Source organism: Sciurus vulgaris, assembly GCF_902686455.1.
Source record: "Sciurus vulgaris genome assembly, chromosome: 7".
NCBI lineage: Eukaryota > Metazoa > Chordata > Mammalia > Rodentia > Sciuridae > Sciurus > Sciurus vulgaris.
The window spans coordinates 83555137-83578952 of NC_136467.1; the positions used below are offsets into that span (position 1 = coordinate 83555137).

The 23816-nt window shown below is 36.8% G+C and overlaps 1 protein-coding gene across 8 annotated transcripts in view; it reads left to right on the forward strand.

Annotated features, from left to right (window-relative positions):
* HMGN3 (high mobility group nucleosomal binding domain 3) overlaps window positions 1-22507 on the forward strand; it is a 31309-nt gene extending 8802 nt beyond the window's left edge. For 2 of the 8 annotated variants that reach the window (XM_079146553.1, XM_079146548.1), the window contains exons 2-7: window positions 11360-11410; window positions 17736-17765; window positions 20202-20252; window positions 21389-21502; window positions 21623-21709; window positions 22032-22507. In XM_079146553.1, the coding sequence (XP_079002679.1) occupies window positions 11360-11410; window positions 17736-17765; window positions 20202-20252; window positions 21389-21502; window positions 21623-21709; window positions 22032-22070 (372 nt within the window). In that variant the 3' untranslated portion in view covers window positions 22071-22507. The other 6 variants (XM_079146555.1, XM_079146550.1, XM_079146549.1 and 3 more) reach the window with 5 other exon arrangements.
* Window positions 22508-23816: the final 1309 nt, after the last annotated feature.

A 23816-nucleotide genomic window follows, 5' to 3' on the forward strand; every position in this document is an offset into this window, starting at 1 on the left:
TCACAGAAAAAAAAAATGTTTAAAAATATCTCCATATAACATTAAGATTCCCCTGGCAAATCAGTTAAGTAATCCTCTTTTCCTATATTTTCCCCCTAAAATGCTGCTTTTGTTTACACCAAAGTTAAATATATTCTACTTTCCTGCAGGGTACAATTTGGAAATGGTGACTGAAATAAATACCATTTAAGCTGTCTGCTTTCACAGTACCTAGTATGTTGAAATATGATGTTAGTCTCCTGAGTAATTTAAAAATCAGCATTAAAGATAAACCAAATCAAAATGTTGAATTCCTTTTTCACTGGATGCTTATTTATTGTACATTTTACTGTCTTATTGAAGAATTTAGTCATATTACCTACTGGTGTTGGTCAAGGTATGTATTGAGTCCAGTAGTTGTATATCTGTGGGCATGTCCAGAAACAGAGCCATTTAAGTATGCCCAAGGCAAATGCATGTTCAGTCACACAAAGCAAATGATAAACATTTTCAAAAGTAGGGAAATAGAGATTGATTTTAAATTTCAAAGTTGGTTTCAAATTTTAATATTTTAAGCAGAATATGTATCACTAATCAACAGAAATATATTATTTTAAAATTTAAATAGCTACCATTATTGAATGTCTGAGCTATGCTTTATATTCAAGCACCTTAGTTCAATAACATTGTGTAAAATTATTAGAAATCAGCACATACAGGAAATATTAGAATGTAATTTCACATTGTTCTCACAACAGTTCTGTGAAGCTGTCCTCATCTCACAGAGAAGTGTTATTTATTATGACTATCTAGCATTTAGGGGACTTTCTATGAGTCAGGCACTGTTTTTTTTCACACTGCATTAGTAAACAGTCCCCCAACCACTCAGTAAGGTGTGAATTCTGTGTTCTTAGCTCCATTTTACAGATGAGGAAGTTGAGGCACCTAGAAGCTAACACATTTCCCCAAGGCCCTTTTGAAAGTCTGATTCAGAGGCTTTGGTCTTTTTTTTTTTCTTTTTTTTTCAAATTGGTTCTATTTAGTTATACATGACCGCAGAATCCATTTTGATATAATTATACAAGCATGGAATATATCTTATTCTAGTTAGAGTCCCATTCTTATGAATGTACCTGGTGATGTGATTCACTATTTTTTTTTATATATGTACATGGAAATTTATATCAGACAGATCCTTTGATCTTAACCAGTGAACCCTTCAGCCTTTCTTACACACAAGAGAGAATCCTGGGATTTAGTGAGATTAGGAAGTTTCCTCGGGGTCACACAGCTTGGGAGTAAGCAAAGCAGCATTCTGACTCAAGCCTCTTTAATTTGAAAATTTTGCTTTTAACCATCATATCACAGTACTTACCATACATACTTATTTCTAATAGCCTCATATATTTTTATTTAAACTAAGGTTCCTAAAAAATGAAAGAAGGAAGAGTCAAGAATGATGTAAGTACACCAGTGTTCATTTGTTTAAAATATTACCTTTACTAAGATATAGGCTTATGCCATTCCTTCTAGGCCCCAGTTATAGGAAGTTACCCAATAAGTCATTAACATCTGTGACTTATCTGAAGGCTTACCTCAGTGTCCAGTCCTGTGCTTGGTAAGAAGGCACATTAAGCCTCCCAGGCATTTCAGTAACTATGGTCTCTGGGGTTATGTACAAGATATGTACACACACACACACATTTCCTTACTCGGATTCTGATTTCTTTGAATATTAAACATCTAAAATGCTTAGTGTTTTCTTTACATTTTACCATGAACTGTTGTTGTTTTGCTCTTTCCAATATACTGTGTCTTCCTCAGTTTGTTATATAAAAAAAAAAAAAAAATAAGGGTACTCCCCCTGTGACCAGGAACATGTAAATGCACTTGCATATTATACATTATATTCAGAGATTGTAATGTACATATTAAGCCATTACTTAGGCATTGGATTTTAAAAATGAGCAAATGCTTTTGTTTTCAGTACTCAGCAAATAAGAATCAAAGCTTAATAGCTATGAAAATCTGTTAGACCTAGAGCTACATGGATTTTTATTTCAGCGTTCTGGATTACCAATTGATTAATTATAGAAATGATTTTTAAAATGTATATTTTTAAAGTGTGTATCATGTACTCCTTGGCCAAGGCTACAGATTAAGGTTATTTCCCAGAGTGGAAACTCTTTGGTGTTTAGCATCCCAGATCTGAGGCCAGTTTTGAAATTGGGAATGCCAACACAAGCCACTTTAAGTAGCAGTGTACTATTAAAGGTATGAACTTTGAGTCAGCCTGCCTTAGTCTGAATCCCAGCTCTTCTACTCACCAGCGATGTTTTCAACTGAGTCATCTTTTGGGCAAGTTACTGCTTGTCTTCTTTGGCCTCTAACTTTCACATATAAAGTGTCTGTAATAGCGTTTTACTAACTTCATAAAATTGTAGTAAGAATTAAATTATTTGGTCATTGCCTCACACCTAAGACCAATACATATCTTCATTACTATTATTCTTCTGCACCCCTTCCCTGATCCTTTCCCAAGATTCCATTGCCAGAATACATTCCCAGAATACATTTTACAATTCTGTAGTGTTGTAAATACAAGCACATGAGCAGTTACAACACATGCGTGAGATCTTCAGTTCCCTTCTTTACTGGTTTTACTGGTGGAGACACTCAGGCCCAAAAAAGTCAAATGTGAGCCGACTGTAATTCAGTCTTCTGATCCAGGTGGGTTCTTTCTCCATGATCTCATCCATAAAAAATTATAACACATGAGAAAGGTATCCCAGGTGAAGGAGTCACCTCAGACTAAAGAGATGTATATTATTTTAAATTATTTCTTTCATAGTGAGGGTATACCTCCTTTACTGAATTATGTATACTTATGCTAGTAAAATTGCATCGAACATACTCGAACATGACTTTTACTTTTAGTACCTTTTATTTTTGATTACAAGTGAAATATTTTCCAAGTATCCCTCCTTATAGTTCATCCAAAACTTGCTTAGTCAGTCTTATCTTGAATAACAAAATATTTGTGGAAGGCTTAGTAGCCTTCAGTGACCTTGTAATCAATGCAGTGTGGTTTAATAGAAGTTAGCTGTGAAATTGATTTGCCAAACCGGGGAGAAAATAGCAAGAAAATTTGACATAGGCTTGATCATTAATACCATTAAAGTAACCTCTCAACTATTAGGTATTTAAAGATTACTTTGAAAAGCAATGCTGCATCGAAGGATTCCAAACATAAGCTGCAGGATGAATGAAAAACAGTCATGCCAATGTTAAACATATGGTCTTTGTGGCTTTGAATAAAATTTCCAGTGTTTCATGTGTCATAGGAATGTTTTAATTCAAGGGAACTACCTGTTGTTTGAAAAACCTCTTAGGAGTTTCATGGGCAGTACCTCATTTGTGGGGAAATAACCTGTGTTAATCAAGTAGTTTGTATTAATGTTAATTGAAGAGTGACAGAGTTAGGGATAGGCATACTTCAGTCTATTTCATGGTGGATTATTTGATTTTTTGGCCCCAGATGGTTTGCTTCTGCAAACTAGTAATAAGCTTACTAGTAGGCTGCATTTTTCTTTTTCTTTTCTTTTCTTTTTTGAACCTCCAACCTTGGATTCATAACAGAATATGCAAATTAATTTAAAAGAACTTTTAAATAATGGAATAACAATTTTTAAAATATTGGTCAGCAACTTGGAGAAAAATCTTCTCAATGTAACACATGCTTCAAAGTTGAAGAAAGATCATTGCATGTATGCACTGTTCCATCCCAACTTTTACACATTGGCATGGATAACCCAGGGTTGAAACTAAATTTATTCTGTGACTGCTGATAAGTGGTTACTTGAGTTTCATGAGGACTCTTGGCTTTCACCTAATTCACTGAAGTTAAAAGCAATAGCTCCGGTCACCTAAACTCTTGGAAGTTAGTATATCTCCAAGAGCCTACACTTAATAGGAATGACTTTTTGGCACTTTGATATAAGAAAGGTCCAACACTCCCACCAAGAATCCTGAGCCTCTTCTCAAGTGTGCCTGAGCACCATGGCACCTGGTTACACTAGCCTTATCCTCCCCAACTTGCTGCTTTACTCTCAGGATCTTTTTTCTCTGCAGTGACAGATACTCAGGCTAATGCCATCTAAAGCAGTTCCCAAGCAACCGGTGAAGAACATAAAGTTTTCCACTTCCCTGAGATCTTCATGAGTTTGGAGGGAAAAAAGTGGGGCTCTGTGGAGTGGTCACCTCTGTTTACTGCAAGAGAAGCCCAACACTTCCTGTGCATTCCTAATGAATGGCCTGTAGAATAAAAATTCCGAGTTTCTCTTCTTGGTTTCTTTATCTGGACTTCTGGAGAGACCTAAGGAAATTACAGTTGCATTCCCTTCAGAATACTTTATAGCATCTTAAAGATACAGGACCTAGCACCTTTATGTAAAGCTGGAATGCAGATAGCATCGTTGATCAGCTGTTGAAATCATGTGTGTTTCTTCAGCCAGCTCCTCCCGTGCTGGCTAGAAAAAGAAGTTTTGTGTCCAGTTTCTTCATATCACACAACCAAAGCAATTAGAGGTCTTAAACAGAAAAGGAGGCAGTGTATGAACCACATTCATAAGACATTATTGAGATATATAGAAGATGCTGAGTAATTTGCAATTTTTGTCAGGGAATAGACATGGCACTGTTAAACTGGACTTAAAATATGAAGAAAGTTTGCTTCTAGTCTGTTTTTGTTCTCCCAGTATGGACAGTATTTTTATTTGCAGAAAAATTTCAAAACAGAGAAATCCAAGAAATAATATAACATGCCTATTTACCAGCCACCAAGTGTTCACAAATTTGAATCTTTTTATTATATTTGTTTCCTGTCTTTTAAAAAATAAATTATTACAAAGTTTCCTTTGAAACACCTCCCTTATCCCTTTTCCTTATGTACTTCTTTAGAGGTAATTGTTATCACAAAATTGGTTTATAGTCTCCTTGTCCACGTTTTATACTTTTATGATACATGCATGTATACATCCATAATACTAATGTGTACATTTTTCATAATTTTTAAAGTGGAATCATGTATCTGTATTGCTCTCTCAACCTCCATCACTTGACATAATGAATGGGTATTCTTTGTTTCAATGTATTGTGATTACTGACATATTTGAAATTTTTCTGATGACTTGTGTGTTTTATACATATTATGTTTTTCTTTTTATTTTGTCTTCCCTTCCTTTTATTGGTAAAATTTTGCTTCATTCCAGTCCTCCTGATGGAGATGTTTAAATATCCTGTTTCTGTTCTTAAAATTTTTTAATGGTAATCTTTTAATTTTATTTTAGCAAAGTCTAAATTATTCTGTATCTGTCATCCTCAAGCAAAACTGGGACCCTAACCTGCTTTCCTTTCTTATCTGTTCACCCCACTCCCATGTCTTGTGGTTGTTACTGTCTAGAGCTCTGCTGTCCATCCAAAATGGCAGCCACCAGCTGCACGAGGTTATTAAGTACTTAAAAAGAATGAGAACCTGAAGTTTTAATTTTATTTAATTTTAGCCAACTTAAGTTTAAAAATTGAATGAGATTCCATTATTGGAAATTTTTAAATATGTTTGAAAAAAATCTGGGTGAAACAACTATAAATTTTTATGAATTCTAAATGCAGATATTCCCTATGAAAATATAGTGCTTGTATAGAAATGTGTTGTAATTGTAAAATACACACCAGACTTTAAAGATTTAGTTCAAAACATATGAAGTATCAACTTAATAATTTGTATGTTACTACATGGTGAAAGGTTATGAACTTAGATATATATTCAGTTGAATAAATTATTGCAATTAATTTTACCTGTTTCTTTTTGCTTTTTTAATGTGGCTGTTTGAAAATTTTAAATTACGTTATGTTTCTAAAGACATTACCAGTCTAACATTTCTATTAAAACTTCTTTTAAACACACAAACAATAGGTAGTAGTGTTTATAGGAAATAGTTGATTAGATTTACCAGTATATTTTTAAGTGTGTGTCATTGGGGATTAATTCCAGGGCTTTGCACTTTTAGGCAAAGTAGTAGTGCTCCACCACTGAGCAACATCCCCAGTCCTTTCTTATTTTTTGAAACAAGAATTCGCTAAGTTGTCCAGGCCCCTACCTCAGTCTCCTGCATAGCTGGAACTGTGAATGTGATTACTAGACAGGTCATTTCTTTTCATATGCATCTAGACTCATTTTTCTTATTGCTGAATTTGATCCTTTAATGATAGATCCTTGCTGAAAGACTTTGTGAACTCTCTCAGTGTTTGTATTGTGACATGGCTTTATTTTGCCATCATTTGAATGATAGCTGGACGCAGAATTCTAGGTTAATAGTTTTCCTCAATTCCTTGAACAACACTCCATATTTTCTTACGTAGCTTTTCTTTTGTAGCTGGTGGAGAAATAACTCTTTATTGATGACCCATCTTTTAACTCTGACAATTTTTAAGGTTTTTCTCATTTTCCTTGATGTTCTGTAGTTTTATGACAATGTGTGTTGTATTGTTTTGTTTGCTTCATTTTGGTTCCAGTTCATTCCTTGATGTGCACTTTTAATCTAGTATGCATGACTTCAGTTTGGGAAAATTCTCAGCCATATGTTTTGCCTTCCTCCTCGTACCTCTGTTCTCTGCTTCTGAAATGTCAATTAGCTAGATGTGGAGCTTCTCAATTAACTAGGTGTGCTGTAATCTCCTCCATACTATCCACGTCTGTGGCTCTTTGCATTGTGTTAATTCTTCAGTACTCTGTGACAGTTCACCATTTATTCTACTGTCCCTCATCTTGAGTTTATCCTGCTTTGAGTTTTTTATTTCAATTAGCTATTTATATTTTGAGAATTTTTAATTTCAAATTAGCTAGTTTTTCATGACTATTTTACTTCAGAATATCTTATTTTTATAAAACATTTTAATATAAAACATATCCTGTGCATACATAGTCTACATATATTTGATTTAAATAAGAATAAGTAAGAAAAATATCATTTACCAATGACTGTTTATCACAGTCAAATCACGCTCCCTACCCTTGCCCAAAGGTAACCTCAAGACAATTTTGTATTTACATTTTCTTTGCTTTTTCTTATAGGTTTGTTACAATCACTTTTATACTTTGGTTAGAATCTTGTAATTCTTTTCTATTTTTGTCCAGCATTATGTTTATAAGATTTACCCATGTTGATGTGCATACAGGGAGTCCATTTGTTTTCAGTGCTACATATTGTTTCATTATGTATCGTAATATATTTAACTGTCCTCCTGATGGTGGCTATTTGAGTTGTTTCTAGATTTTAGCTTAATGTATATTATTGACATCCTTTTATTTTCATGTTCCTGTGTCCTTGGATTTTCTACCCTTTGTATAAGTGTTAGTTAGCTACATTCATATTGTTCATTTTGTTATTTTTAAGTCTTGAGATCTGATTGAGCAAGCACACACACACATACACACACACACTTATTTTCCCTTTGGGAAGTGAGAGAAGTGACAGAAAACAAAGCCTCTGGCAGGCACAGGGTGAGAGAACACACAGGAGTATCCCTGCCTAAGCAACTGCCTAGAAAAACACAAGAAACAAAAAAAATTAAATCACCTTTTGGAGAGAATGGGTATGAAGATCTTGCCTAAACTAGCCTTAGCACTGGGTGTGGGGAAAAAAGACTCTCCAGTTAAACTCTGATATGTGGCCACACTCCACACCACTATGTGTCCTTGAAAACTAATCCTGTGTTCTAAGAATGTACAAAAATTGACCCTGATGCATCTTGACAACCACATCAGCTATCAGGGATTCCCTATCTCTTCAGCTCAGAAATATGGTATTCTCATTGAGTGGAAGACAGTAGGGCCTACTGTGCCAGTTGCTCCCTAGACCCCTTAGAACCTGTTAGGACCTGAAACACATTTGTAAGCCTTCATATGGGATTAATACAAACACCTCTAAGACACAGCAGCCCACTCTGCTCTAGTGCCCTTCTGATGAACATTCTGCCAGCCCCTCAGACAGCACTGATACATACTTACCTGATAATGACCAGTACCTGTACCTTTTCAGCTTACGCTATAAAGAGTGATGCTTCCTTAGCTCCATTCACATAGAGAAGTTTCTGACTTGTAGCCCACCAGAGTTACCTGCCCTTTTGAGATTGCTCAGGATCAGCCATGTTCACTTATGCCAAGTTCAGGCCCTCTTTGCTAATTCTTTATCCTAATACAGTCACCTGGTACTCAGTGATCCACCTGCCTGCTTACTTGCCCTAAGACCAGTGCTTGGTGGTACCAGGACTTCCCAGAGCACCCAGGGAGTACCTTCCATGTGACTGCCCTATGTATCCCCCACCTCCATGCTGGCCCAACTCTGCACCTGGGCCAGCTGAGAGAGTCACAGACACGTGAGTACACATTTTTGTTTGACCATGGTTCTCACCCTCTTGACTATTCTTGGTTCAAACAATTAGTGTAAGCCTACTGTGTCCTGGTGAGTGGAGCAAACTCCTTTGCCTTGGCATTCCCTGCAACCGATTTAACTCACCTCCTTCTTCACATCAGCCCACTAGAAAGTTGAGCTACATCAGAGGTTCCCTGCATGCACCCCCAACCCTTCATTTCCCACTTTTTTTTTTTTTTTTTTTTTGTAATTCCTCACAACCCATGGGGATAAAAAACTTTGGGCTTTTGTTTCAATCTCTTCATACCATGGCCTCCTCCTTTCTAGCCACATGGCTCAGTGTTAATGGTAGAGAGGAATAAGATGGCCTGTAATAGTAGGTTTTTCCAAAATAGTATACCTGTTACTGTAGAGGTAACAGAAAACAGATGACCAATCTATAGGAAATCTGGACAATAGAAAATGTGCTCAATATCTGAATATATGTTAAATATAATTTCATATTTTATAATTCAGAAGAAAACTTAAAAATCTTGTGTCTTTTCTGCTGCATAGCATCTGTATAACAATTCAGTTAGATGCTTTCTCTAATCTGTCAGTTGATAATGAGCATGATCTTTTGAGTTAGATGTTGTTATCATCTGTCATTCATGGGTGATGAGAGCCTCTGATCAAGTCACTGCCCCTGATCATACACCTCCTAAGTAGAGAGCCAAGTTTCAAGCAAGTGTCTCCTGCATTCATGCCATGCTAATCACAGCATAAAGATCAGTTGTTCCTAATTGTAGATTTTTATATTCTTATTTGTAGAAAGCCCTTTTGGAGAGATTTCCAGAGGGCCAGCTTTGTCTAGAGTTGTAGCTCCTCAACTAGTCTTATGTTCATTTATCCAAAGGCATTAACATTTTCAGTATACCTGCTTTTTTGATGCAGTCTTTTATAATTTCTTCTTTTTAAGTAATTTTTATCTAATACAAACATTATTGGATCCATGTTTAGACTGCTCTCTTGATCATTTTGCTTGCTTCTAATACACTGCCTTGAAAAATATTGAAAATAATGTTATTAACATCAATTTTTCTGATGATAGATATGTGCTACTTCCTTAACGGCCTAACAATTACTGGTGGAGGGTACCCCAGACTTAAATCTACTGAGTGACCTTACAGATGAGAGCAGCATTCCCAAACAATCAGAGAGTCTGGTGAGGGTCCAGAAGCATTGAGTCTGTAACCATGGAAGTGAGCAAAGCTAAATGACCCATGAAGGAATCAAACTTGCTGAGATTTGGCGGTCTATCACTCAACTGACCAATGTTACGCAAGGTCTTTGTTGCAAACTCTCCTGTGCAGGAGTGGGGAGCAGAAAAGAGGAAGCTGTTTCCTCTCAGAACTCCAGGGTCTCCCTGGCAGAGGAGAAAACAGTTGGCCCACTTGGGAAACAGGAGGTACCTTTATAGACATGAGAGGCTCTGAAAAGTTGTAGGTAACAGCTCTAGGGAGTAGAGAAGGCTCCCTGTATACTTTGCCTTGAAAAGTTCCTGTTTTAAGATTTTTTTATGTACTTTGGACCTATGTCTTACTTACTGTTTTATTATCTAAGCTTATAAATTTAGTATTATTTAAATAGACTTTGCATATATTCAGATAGCCTATTTTAATCCCATTGCAATAATAGTTATGTAGCTTAAGTAATTCTGTATTATTTATTGAATATGGAAGTTGTTTCTCATTGCTCCATATTAGAAATAGTACAAATAAAACCATATTTTTATAGTTTCTCTTTTTGAATCTGCTTTGAAAATTGAAATTTCTGAGTTGTCATCTGATTAGTCCTATGTCTTTTTCATAATGCCAGGTTGTTCTTTGAAAAGATTATATTAATTCACGTGACCAGCTCCACTGAATGGTGGATTTTATGACCTTGTAAATTGTGTTCTCATTTTATCAGATAAGGCGTTACCACATGGCTGTTTTGTTTTGCTAAGCCAAACATTTGTGCCAAATGCGGGTTCACTGTATCTTTTATGATGCTACACTGTTCATATCAGCCACCCATTTACTCTGCAGGAGTATTTACCTCCCAGATTATATAGTTGTAAACTGTATTAAATAGTTTAATTTTGTATTAACATAATTGTTTTATTCTCATATTTTAACTCTTAGCCAATAGAAATATATTGGGATATCTGAAGTGTCTTATAAATCTCAAATACATTTTACTTTAACATATAAGGAAAATATAAAGTATATTTCCTTCATGGTGTGTGCAGCCTTTGCTTCCTGTCAGGTTTGAACTGTCACAAGACGGGCAGGTTCTGCCCCAGGGGATGGATCAAACTCTGAAAACAAATCAGCTGGGGGTGGCAAGGTGCTTGCCTGTCTTGCTGAGGCTGGGAATATAGTGGAGATGCAGGAGCTGGATATGGAAAAATAGTCATCCAGGGTAAATCTGTCAAGTCATATTACAAAATGAGCTAGAAATCAAAGAAAGGAATATATAGGATGAAAATATGCTTCTTTGATTGAACTGGGTTTTACCAGCATCCTGCCTTATCTTCAAGGTCACAGTGACTATAACAAGCAAGTGAAACAAGAGAATGGATCCCAGGCACCCCCACCACTGACTACTGAGTCCCTGCTCTTTGACTATGATGGACTCATTGAAGATAAATGAAAATTTGCTTAGAGTGCAAGTACACTGAGGCCAAGAATTCATATCCACTCTTCTCTATTCCCTTTTTAAAAGTAGAGCAATTATGCAGCTAAATGCTGTGTGTGTGTGTGTGTGTGTGTGTGTAAAAATAAATCTTTTCATAAACTTATTTTTCCCTGCAAAAAAAATTGTTGGCTTATCTGATCCCAGGAATGGGAATGACTTCGTATATTTTAATCTTTAACATGTGATTTCTAATTTAAATACAATTCACCAAACTATTTTCTTTCTAGTCCCCAGAGAATACAGAGGGCAAAGATGGATCCAAAGTAACCAAACAGGAGGTAAGTGTATCTTTGACATCCTCTTTTTAATTTTTGAAGTTGAAATGTTTAATATTATTATGATTGTCTAAATCTAAATGAACACTGTTGTAATAACATTACTGAGACTACATAAATCAGAGATAAATGTGTGTGGGTATCATCTTGTTTGGCAAAGGTATGCTTCATCTGGGTATACTGATCAAGGTATTTTTCCAATTACTATGTTGTTTATTTTTATACCTGTTGGTCCTGCTGTCTTTCAGAGCAGATACTGAGAATTCCTTTTGGGCAAAGAGTGAGATAATAGGTAAATTCATAAAGGAGAACAAAGTCTTCCTTTCATAGCAAGAAAATGAAAGACTGTTGATTTCATAAATTTTCTGCTCCAGTGAGTGAATTATAAATTACTCTTTAGATTCTGAAAATTCACCTAAGAGAATTCTCCTCTAAAGTCAAAAATATGGAAGGACACATAATATGTCAAAATATTAAAGCTTTTTTTTTTAAAATCAAGAAAACTCTTAGGGTATTAGGAAAACCAATTAGGCAATGATTCAAAGATACTTTCTATTAAAATACAGAAACCTCAAAAAGACCAGGAACTTGGGAGAGATGCTTGTGTTTGATCCTTGGTGATAACATTATGACCATTTGAAAGGAGATGGAATAAAAAGTAGGAAATGAGATATATCTATGACGATAGCCCTTCCCTTTTGCACAGAGCTTTACAGTGTGTGGAGAACTACTGCTCTTACCCTTGCACTTATAATCTAAAAGGGTCATGAAAAAGACAGAAACAATATCCAATTACAGATTCTGTGATTGAGTAATACATATTATAATTCATAATTCAGAAAGTTTGTCATAACCCCCACACAAGATTTGTACAAGGAAATTAGTTCCACCAAATGGGAACTCTTTAACAGAAATTATAAAGAAGTAATCTAAAAGCAAAGCAAACAAAAGTGCCTGTCTCTACCATCCATGTACCTAGCTGGGCATGGTGGCACACCCCTGTAATCCCAGCTATTCAAGAGGTTAGGGCAGAGGATCACAAGTTTGAGGCTAGCCTGGGCAACTTATTGAGCTCCCATCTCAAAATAAAATAAAAAGGCTGGGGTATAGCTCAGTGATAGAGTGCTTGCCTAACATGCAAGAGTTCAATTCTCAGTACGGCAAAAAAACAAAACAAAGCAAACAATGGCATCCATGTACCTGACATTCACTGTCTTCCAGAGTTTGGCATAGTCATGAAGTTTGTGATCCAAAGTCAGGTCATCATACAAATGCTAGAACCAACCAAAAATAATAAGAGCCAACCATAAATACTTGAATTTCCTTGGAAAATGGCAAAGTATAATTTTTAGGACATTTGGTAAGTGTAATTAACCTTAATGTTTTTAGATTTAGTCACCAAAAAAAGTGTTTGGGTTTCTCCTTGAAGACTGACATTTAAGTTGATCTGTCAATCAGAAAAATCTAAAAATCATTTTTACACAGTAGATAATTGCTAGCAGAAAGTCTTCCTATTTCCTCTGTGCTAAAAGCAAATCATGATGTTTAGTATATAAAAGATAAATGTGTTTTTACTTAGATAGCTGTCATATATATATACACATATATATATATTTATACATACACACATGTTTAGCTGAAGGACCTTTATTATTATTTATATTATGTTTTATTATTTTATTCTATATTGTTTCTATTTATTTTGTTTATTTTTAATATTATTAGTAACAAAAATCTTTTCAAGACAAGACCTGTCATTTAAGCCAAGGCCAGATTAAAACTCATGCTATGTCTATAGGATGTCAACACAGTTGCTGGAAAAGTGAAAAGGTCAGTCAGTGAGCTGGTGGCTTTTGGTAAAAACTGTCAGAGAATACACCGATTGATTTTTTTTCTGTTGAATTGAAATTCAGTTCAGACTGAATTTTCCAGTTATGTCATTGAGTATGCACAGCATTGACTCTACTGAATAGATAACAATTACAAAGGGGATCCTCTTTTGAAAGTCTTCCACCACTGCTGTGGTATTTGAAGGGCAATGTGCACAGTGTACAGTACCAGGAGATGTAGACAATAACTGACTGAAACCATATATTATAACTGTTCGTTATTCTGAACAGTTTACAAACCCTTTCACATTCATTGTTTTGTCTGATCCATATAATAGCCCTAAGTTCCTTCCTTTCTTCCTTTTTATTTTTGTTTTGTTTTGTTTTCTTATTTTTTTTTTTTGTATGTTAGGGATCGAATCTTGGGCCTTAAGTGTGGTGGACTCATGCTCTTCCACTGAGCTACACCCCTAGCTCCAGATTCATTTCTTAACAAAAATGTATGAGCGCTTAAAATGTGCTTTAGGCCCAGTGGATTCCATAGTAAACAAAACCCAAAAATCCTTGACTTCATGAAGCATCCATTATAGTGGGGAAGAAAGAGGTAAAATAAAATAATTGAATATTTGCTATAAAGAAAAATAAACTGAGACAAGGGAATAGCAGATTCGAAGAAGTGCTGTTTTGATAACAAGCAGATATTATTATCCCTATTTTAAGTGGAGCAAACAAGGTACTCGGAGAAATGACATGATTTGTTCTAACTTGGAAATAGTGGAACCAGTAAAGATAGCTGAACCTCCTGATCCAAAATCCACTGTCCCCATTTGCCTTTTCGGCATTCACAAAAATCTGGTAATCCAGTTTCCAGTCTTCTTCATTGCCCAGCCAGAGCTCTATCTTTTCCTACTTCTCAGTTTTGAAAAGAAGGCAATTTCTATTTAGCTTCTCACTTGTTTTTGAGAATTAAAAGCAACCTAACATTTGGGTTTTTATTGGAAGTACATGGTCAGACTCAGGAGGAAAAGAAATATCATGAAAATAAGACTACTTGAAAATTCCAATGGAATGATCTATATGTTTGGATCAATATTCAGCAAATTCTAATGATTCTCCTTGATATCTCTGGGATATCTTATTATTGTAAGATTATACTTGCATGCTACTTTTGCCACTGGACAGGACTCCATATCTTTCAGAATAGCCTTCACCAGAATTTTCTCCAACTAGGAATGATCAACTAATCAAATGATTACTGGATAATTCTAATGTGCCCAGCACCAGAAACCAAATGATAAACAATCACATTTGTTGTGTCTGGTATCTGTCATTCTCATGGTACTTGTCTTTTTTTTTTTTTTTTAATTGAACCCAGAGCCTTAACTTTGCTAGTTAAGCACTCTACCACTGGGTGACATTCCCAGTCCTTTCTTTCTTTTTTCTTTTCTTTCTTTCTTTCTTTCTTTCTTTTTTTTTTTGTTTCCCCCTTCCATTATGAGGCAGGATCTCAGTAAGTTGCCCAGGTGGCCCTTGAACTTGCTACCCTTCTGCTTCAGCCTCCCAAATAGTTGAGATTATTGGTGTACCCAGCTGTGCCAGGCTGGTGACTTACCATTCTAAAAGCCTTCCTTCCTCCCTGTGAGCCATTCTTTTGACCACTTGCCTGAGGTTTCACACTTAATCAACAAATCAAGAGAAATTCTTAATATCTTCTTTTTCCTTAGTCCTACCCAACCAGCATGAGTCTTAAATGACTACTTGAAATGCTAGTGTTTTAACAAGGAAAAAATAGCAGTCTAGTCTATTTCATATCCAATAAATATAGTTCAATCATTTATAGATTTTAAGGCTGTGAAAGCTGATGGAACTTTCCAGGAAGGCGTCCACACTTGCATGCATAATCAGTACTGCTGACTGAGTGAAAGGTTAGTCTCAGCCTTCACTGTTTGCTGTGAAAAAAAAAAAAAAAAAAAAAAAATCTCTTATACTGGTTGTTGGGAAGAAAATCTTAAGAAAAGTCTTTTTTTTTATGACAGAAAGAAGAGCTGGTTAATTTTAGGCAGGAAGTCATAAAATGATTTTACAGTAAAAGATATGCTTTTTAGAGACTGTCTGGTTTAGAAGCTTATAGAGGGAAGCTTTGTTTTTGCATTAATTACTTAAGCTTTTTTATTTTGGAACTCTTGTACTGAATTTGAACTAAGTCCTTTGGGTCAAACAGCTTTCAGACCCTGCATAGCAGCAGCACTGGAATGTCTGCCTGGAAATGCTAGTGCTTTGTGACACTACTCAGCCTATTCAGTGTGTTCAGGTGCTCACATGGAGAGGTGAAGACAGAAGCTAGAGCATCACAGAAGGGGAATTTTTCACATGATTTTGCCTCACTTCAATAAGATTTTACTCAGGACAACTAGTTGACAGGCAATTATGAATAGGGCCAAACACACTTGGCTCCTTGTCAGGCCTACCCTAGAGAGTAAATGAGTAATTTACTGATTTCTGGTGTTTAATGCTTCTGTTCATCTCAACATTTATTGAGGGTGCCTACTAGACATTGGAGCTATCAAAATATAAGAGAAAGATTGTTCTTTACAGATACGAAACAGGGTAAACAATGAGGTGCGGCCAGCAGGTACCATATGCCGACAGTCTGGCTGGGGGGATTCGGATAAGGCCCATTCACTTCTCTTTAGCATAGAGGCTTCGACATTTCTTCCTGGAGGGTATCATGATGCTTGCTGTACTCGTGAGATGGTGCTTGTAGTTCTTGAGGCAACACAGCAGCTTTGAAGCTGAGCTCTGTTTAGTAATGGTGGATCCTCCTTTGCTCCTCCACACTTAGCATGTTGAAGAAGCACAAGACACACACTATTGCCCAGTTGAAGGGAAAACGTTTCCTTTTCTTCAGTGATAACCAGCTAACATGATTGACCATCCTGGAAAAGACACTGCAGGATTTGTCTCATTCCTAGGGACTTGTGGGTGCATCATCGTATTATACCTATGATATTCATAGCAAGCACCATGTTATTTCCCATGCAGAATGTCATGTACACCCTTCTGTCCTGGTAATCCCAGGGCTGTGATCAAGCTGTGTACTGACTCCTACATCCTACTGCTCTGGTCAGTGAATATATCCCTGTCAACCACTTAATCTGCAGGTATCCTATTCTCAGCACATTCTGCTAGCTGGCCTGAAGTCCAGCTCTGATCTTTCCTCAAGACCCCAAGGTTAAAATTATTCATGGAGGCCCTGACTCTTCATTTCCTTCTGTAGTTTAAAGAAAGATGAATTTAAATTCTCCAGCTATTTTCAGCAAGAAATGTGATGTGAAGGTGGCAAGAAATATTTCTTCCAATTTGGCCTGATCAGCTGACCTAGACTGACCTAAGCATGGCTTCAAGAATTTCCATGATTCTTTGCAATCATGGTACAGGTTCCTATTTTCCATTTTTCCTGACCTCCTCAAGAAAAAGTATTTGAAACATTCAAGCTATCATAATGAGGCAAAGTCTTCATAAGGGAGTAAGAATTAAGGAAAAACTTGAATTCATTTATTCAGCAAGTATTCTTGAGTATGTACTATTCGCTAGGTAGTACACTATTCTGCCAGAGATGGAGCAGTGAATAAACAGACAAAATGTATAGAGTATTTATTTCTGAAATACTTGTAAAGAAGGCAATTGTGATTTTAGAATGTGAAATCCCCTGCTGGATGGTAAGTAGAATATCAATTCTAGTGTTATTTGCTGAAGCACCTAGGACAATTTCTGTTATTTTAAATTTTTTTACATTCTCCTTTGCTATTAACTTGTACCATCCTTGAAGAAAAATTTCCTGAAAAAAAATCTAGCCTCTAAATTCAGTATCAGTATCTAATCTTTATAGTTCCTCTCTGGGTTTTCTAAACTTTGAAATTAAAAGAAAAGATTAGTGAACATTTTACTTTAGTTAAATCTTTAAATATCTTTTTTAGTAGATAAGTGTGTTATTTTCTTAAAGGCACAAAGAAGTCTTTCTTGTTAGCTGTGTAAGATTTTTAGTCATTCTCTTTCTTCCAACACAGCAAAAAGATGGGGAAACTCCTGCTATTCTGATTTCTTATTATATAAGTCTTATATTAATTTGTAAACTTTAGTTCCATTTTTAAAAGAACAAGAATCAGACTGGAGACCATTTCTTAAACTTCAATTTTGTCACAAAAGAAAAGATTATGGTTTAGTATCAAGAGCCAAATGTCATCTTCCTTTCCCTTTTTTGTTGCTATGGCCCTAATTGATAGAGGCCACTTATTTGAACAGTGTGCCTACACCTCTTTAGGAACACTTTCTCTGAAGTTATTAATGGTACCCAGGCAACTTGGGTGTGTTTCACCTGGAGAGGGTAAAGAGAGTCATTTATTATGTTCTTTCAACAAAATAGGATATGTCTACAATAATTTTTTAAAAATCAAACTGGTTGTATATAATTACAATTTTTTTTTCCATTCCTTTTGTAGCCCACAAGACGTTCTGCCAGATTGTCAGCAGTAAGTGCCTCAGAGCCCCTTTGGTGTTCCTTCTTATGTGTGCATTGTCCCTTTGTCCAAAGCAAAGCAGCAAAAGGAAGACTAAGGTGGTATTTCCCTTGAGTTTCTTTATTTTCTTTTTGAAAATGAACTAGGGTCTAGCAAATTTGACCCATGTTCCCAAGCAATTCACTTAATCAGATGTATCAGTGAAAATCAATGACTAGTGTCATGACCAAGAAAATAAAGCCCAGGGTGTTGTTTGATATTGCTAGATCTCTGCAGTGAAAGAAGTACCTCAAGCAATGTCCTTGTCTTCAAACTGTATACCAGATGTGTTGAAATGGACAGATTTCTGATATTTTTACCCACAACTCATACTTTAGAACATTTTATTCCAGTGTCAGAATGTTTTGAATCCATATGCTTTAACCCCATTTCAGTCCTGGAACATCTTTGGAAATGTAGTCATTTTACCTCATTACTTGGAGTCTTCTATGGGTGGGGATTAGAATAACAGCTGGGGTGGGCAGATGTGGCAGAGCCTTAGCCACAGCTGTTCTCCACTCTTCCTTACCAGCCTTCATGTACACCATGCTGGCTCTTGTGCTTCTCCCTACTGCTCTCCTAACGTACTGGTCCTCACTCCACCAGTAGACATATCAGTCTGACTCTGGTGGAGGATTTTGGTCAAATTCCTGCAGCCCAAGGTGCTCCCTGAGAAGGTGGGGAAAGGCCTTGACCTGTTGGTTGACAGCATATATCCTGACACTAGATGTTACAGGAGCTGCAAGCCTGGATTTCATCCTTGGCCCACACCTATACATGGAAGTGGGTGCTAAGACTAGTCACAAGTTCAGAAGTGTAGCTGAGTTAGGATTGAGTAAGTCAGTGTTTCACTTGAGTCCTATAAGGAAGTGGCAATAGAGTCGCCAGAAGGATTTAAGAGGTAAGGGTGCTGTTGTGAACCTCTAGTCAGTTAATGGAATAATCCTTGTAAGTCAAAGGAAAACCATAATTTAAAAGAAGACTTTCCCTGACGGCCAGGAACCAGCTACATAAGCCTCTTCCACTGAGATCACCCTGTGTGCCAACACAGCCTCCTCCAAGGCTAAGAGGATTACAGACTGTACAACTTCCATTCTTGGTCCCGCCAAAAACTCTGAATGTTGAGTCAGGGTGAAAGGTCTGTCTCACAGAAAATATAAAAAGAAATTACTCATTGTAAATTGAGAAAACGTGTCTATTAATTTGTCAAAACTTAGAATAAAAAATGTTTTAGATCATGAAAACTGAGGAATGATGGAAGCTGCTGTATTTGGGAAACAGTCTGCAGATTTAGGGTGATAAGATTAATAAAAACATTCCTTACTTTTCAAGCTCAGTTTTATTTTTTGTATTTGAAAGGTCATTTCTAACCATCTGTCTTCTGGAGTTGCATTGCCTATCGTCTCACTTTATTGCCCTGAACCTGAACCTCTTGGACACTGAGTGAAGAGACATGTATTTTTCTCCATAGAGGGAAACCCTAGTAGTATTTTCTACTTTAAAACCATTCTTCTAGTGCCAGGAGAAAATATACATTTTTCCCCAAGCTTTATGAAAGGAATATATGCCTGAAAATATCTATAGAGAACCCATGGTTTAAACTGGTTATCTTTCACCAGTGCCCACAGGTGCCTCCTGGTCTGAGACCCCTGTGGAGCTGGCCAGGCCTGAAGCTCTGTGGAAGAAGGATCATGGCCAGAGGGTTTGGGTGCTACTCATGAGAATGGGAGGGAAACCACATAAGACAGGAGAAAATAGTTTCCTAGTGGGCTCTCTGGCTAATATTAGCTGTAAACTTTTAAACTTTAGGAGCCAACAGTGGACGTGTTTTCACTATAATTGTGTTCTAATGAAAGCACTTGCAACAAATGAGCTCAGTGTCTGAGTGGGCAAGAGATTGTCACCTTAAGCTGGCATTGGAAAGGATGAAAGTAAGAAGAAGCTTGGATACAGAACTTGAAATCTACATCAGAGGGGGAAGGATTTGGAAGTGGTTTTGAACTACTTCACAGACAGCAGCCTTCATTCCTAGATGGGCTTTGCCTGTGATTGTGCTGTGGGACAGCCAATGCAACTGAATTCATGGAGCCATTTGGTCAAGGGCCTGAGTCATTCCTCTTGCTGCTGTGCTGTGATAAAAGGAATTACAGAGACATTGGTGCTAGAAGCTTAAATCTGTTCTCAGAGAGCTATTCTGGACTGGGGAACAATGAGTCGACTTTTCAATCTCACCTGCCGTTGGCTTGCAAATCCAGGATGAAAATAGTTAATGAAATGCCAAAGTCTTTATGCTGTTTCCTGATGCTGAAAATAGGGTGAGATTGCCTTTGAATGAACAAAGTCAAACTCAAAATGGATAGTTGTCTTTGCAATTCTCCTTGTCAGTATTTGTATAATTTATCTTTATAGAAACCTGCTCCACCAAAACCTGAACCTAAACCAAGAAAAGCATCTGCTAAGGTAAGAGGTGCTCCCTTCCTCCCACCTTTGACTTTTTAGACAATGAATAAATTATAGTTCCTTACCCAAAATCATCCAAGGAAACTCAATGTTTAATGGTTCAGGCTAAAATGTACTGACCAGAAGGCCATTACCACTGTTATGGGCTTTCTTAAAAGGCATAAAGCACAGTTTTATGCTTTAGCAGAAAGTGTTTTCCATTTGGTCAATGAGGCGCAGGAAGTCAGAGCAGGTTGCTCTGGAAGTCTCATGACCACGGGGATGCTGGCATCTACCTCAGAACATGCAATTCACATGGTTCCTGGATGGACCTGGGGGGAGGGGCTTCTGATCTCACATAACTGTAAGAAGCCAGTCTCGTAACTAATAATAACAAAATACTTATTAATGCCAGCAGATAATTAATTGTTAAATAATTAGCTCTCATACTATGCCAGACACTGTTCTGATTGTTTTACCACATAACACATCAACTCATTTGAAGTAGATATGAACATCCTGTTTTGCAGGTGAGGAAACTGAAATATATAATTATCAAGAACTTACCCCCCAAGTGGCTTTTCTGTGCTCTGCCCTTCAGAGCACCCTCCCTGTTTTGAGTTGTCTGAAACTGTATGGAGGTGTGAGTTGTTGATTTCAGAAGAACTCACTTCTGTAGCTTGGTCTTAAAATTAGGAAACTTTCCCTCATCTGAGCCTTCGTTTTCAAGTGTTTTCTCAGCTTTCTAGTTAGGCAAGTCACATATCTCCATGTAAGATGTCTCATTGGAAAGCAGCAGCAAAGCCACCACAGCCAGGTTCTCCCCAGCTCTGTCTCCTGCTTCACCAAGTCCTGCAGCTGCCCTCTCAATGGCAGAATCACTTCTCACTGTGGAGAGGTGGTCCACCCCACCAGTACATGAGGACTGCCATCTTATTTTCCATAGAAAGGAAAGTCCAATGGACTTTCTAAGCAGCCTATTACATTTTCATAGACACTCAGTGTAACTCAGTTAAAACTCAGCAAAACTGGGTCTCTGGTTTCCCCTGAAAGGTCACCATGGTGGGCATCGTTGTATTTGGACAGAGGTAAATTGATCTTGGCCAACCGCACTATATCTAACATACACTGTTCCCTTGTGCTTGATCTTCTGTTAGAAAGAACCTGGAACAAAGATTAGCAGAGGTGCTAAAGGAAAGAAGGAGGAAAAGCAGGAAGCTGGAAAGGAAGGTACTGCACCATCTGAAAATGGTGAAACTAAAGCTGAAGAGGTACTTTCCATAAATACCTCCCACTGATTGAATCAGTGTCTTAAAAGAAACTGCTCAATCCTTCAGCCGGTGATAGCATGCTCATAATGTCTCTTTTTATTGCCTGTAATGTTATTGCAGATCCACATCTCTCGCTCAACTGTTAATGTCTCAGCCTCCAGAAGTACCCCACCCAGCACACTGTCAGTAAAGGGGCAGATTGAAACAGTGAGAGTTAAGGGTACAGTAGAAAATTCTGCATGTTTGCAGTGACTAGAATCAGATAGTGGTGTGATGTTTTTTTATTTTGAGCAGGGGGTTTTTGCAGGTGAGGTTTCTGTGGCTGTTTGAAAAGCAGAGAGTAATGAACACAGCAGAGTGTTGGCATCATGTACTCCTGCCTTGTCTGTTCTCCACCCAGAGTTGAAGTAGGTTGTACATAGAGCTGCAAAAAACATATGTTCAAAAGTGTGTGTGTTGGTGGGTGGACTTTTCCTTGGCTGTAGTAGTTTAAGTGATAATCGTATTCTTTTTTCTTTCTTTTTCACAGGCACAGAAAACTGAATCTGTAGATAACGAGAGAGAATGAATTATCATGAAAATTGGGGTTGATTTTATGTACCTCTTGAGACAACTTTTAAAAGCTATTTTTACCAAGTATTTTGTAAATGCTAATTTTTTAGGACTCTACTAGTTGGCATACAAAATATATAAGGATGGACATTTTACCCCTCATAGTACTTTTTGGAAATCTCCATCATCCTCAAGTAAAATAAATATCAATTTAATATTGGAAGCTGTGTGTTAAATTGATTCAGCATTCCATACATTTGCTTTAAAAACTTGGTCCTGTGCATATGTGGTGTTTTTACTGTGCATATTTAAATTTTTCATGCAGTTTTTCTAGAGCAATAATCAGTGGTGCTTTTGTACCTAGGTTTTATGTGATTTTAATGAAACATGGATAGTTGTGGCCACCTGCTGACTATTTGTGGTTTAAAATAAAAGGTTTTCTTGTCTGCAAAATACCTGCCTCTTAGTATCTTTACTAAATTGAGGGATAGCTTCATTTTATTACTGCAAATGATGTAAGGAATTTCTAGTCTATCCCATGACAATATCTCTAAAAAGTTAAACAGGACTGTTTCTTAATTTTTTGACCTTTAACGTTGGTATTATTTTCATGAAACATCTGTGACTGCTAGTGTAGAAGAATTACATGTAACTCACTTTATATCAGGTGCAGCTTCAATATGTAATAAAACTTATAAAATACCAGTGTTTTTAAAGTTCTTGAAAACAAGATAGAGTTCTGCCAAACTATTAAAAACCTAAATGCTGCTCATCTTTGAAAATCTCCCACTTTCAAAATGACAGAGTCACATCTGTGCTAAAATGCCATCCTATTGGTCGAAGACTTCCCAGCTCTGAAAACTCTTCAGCCAGTACAACCAAACTGGCCTTGCATCAGCCCAAGAGGAGAGTTGGCATAGATAGTATGAGAGCTCTTTTCTAGGCTAAGAAGTGGGAATGTGGGGTGTGTGTGACATACTGGAAGGGGAAAATCCAAGCTGTTCAACCTTTGACTTTTAAATAGTATCCTCTGTCTACAGAAGGACATAGCAATGCCAGGAAGAGAAGAGTTGCTCTGTAAATGTAATTTGTTATTGTTTGTGTTCCCTCAGAAGTTTGGGAACTGTGAGCACCTCAGGAAAGCTGAATTGTCTGGATTCCACTTAAATGAAGACTGGCATCTTTAAGATGTAGAGTAGTTCCTGCACTGCTCAGGGACTCCTGCAAAAAGACTATTGACCCCCAGGACCTTAGAGGTGTGTTTGTTGTACTGTCAACAAAATAAAGTCCCCCCCTCAAGTGTGTATTTAGTTGCTAAGAACTTAAACTTGTGTCACTGTTCCAAGTCTGACATTGTCAATTGTAGATATCAACCATATTATGTGCAGAATTTTCCTTGGTTTCTTAACACTGAATGTAACTTAACTCCTGAGTTTTGGAGATTCTGAATAGTTTTACTTCAAAGAAAAATATCTGGTATCCTGTGAACACTTTACAAAAAATATATTAATGTGCCATTAATACACAATTGAAGTACATTAATGGCTAGTTTCCAATTCAAAAGTGGAATTCAATCTCCATAGATTTACTTTCTAAAAAATTACAAAAGTGTTACAGATGATTTTTTTAAATATCAGACATTATAATAATACATAAAGCAAAAAGCAAACCAATAACTCTTCCTTTCCCCCATTTCTACATCCCAGAGGTAATTACTGCATACCATTTTGTCTATATGTGTGTGTATATAAGTACATATGTG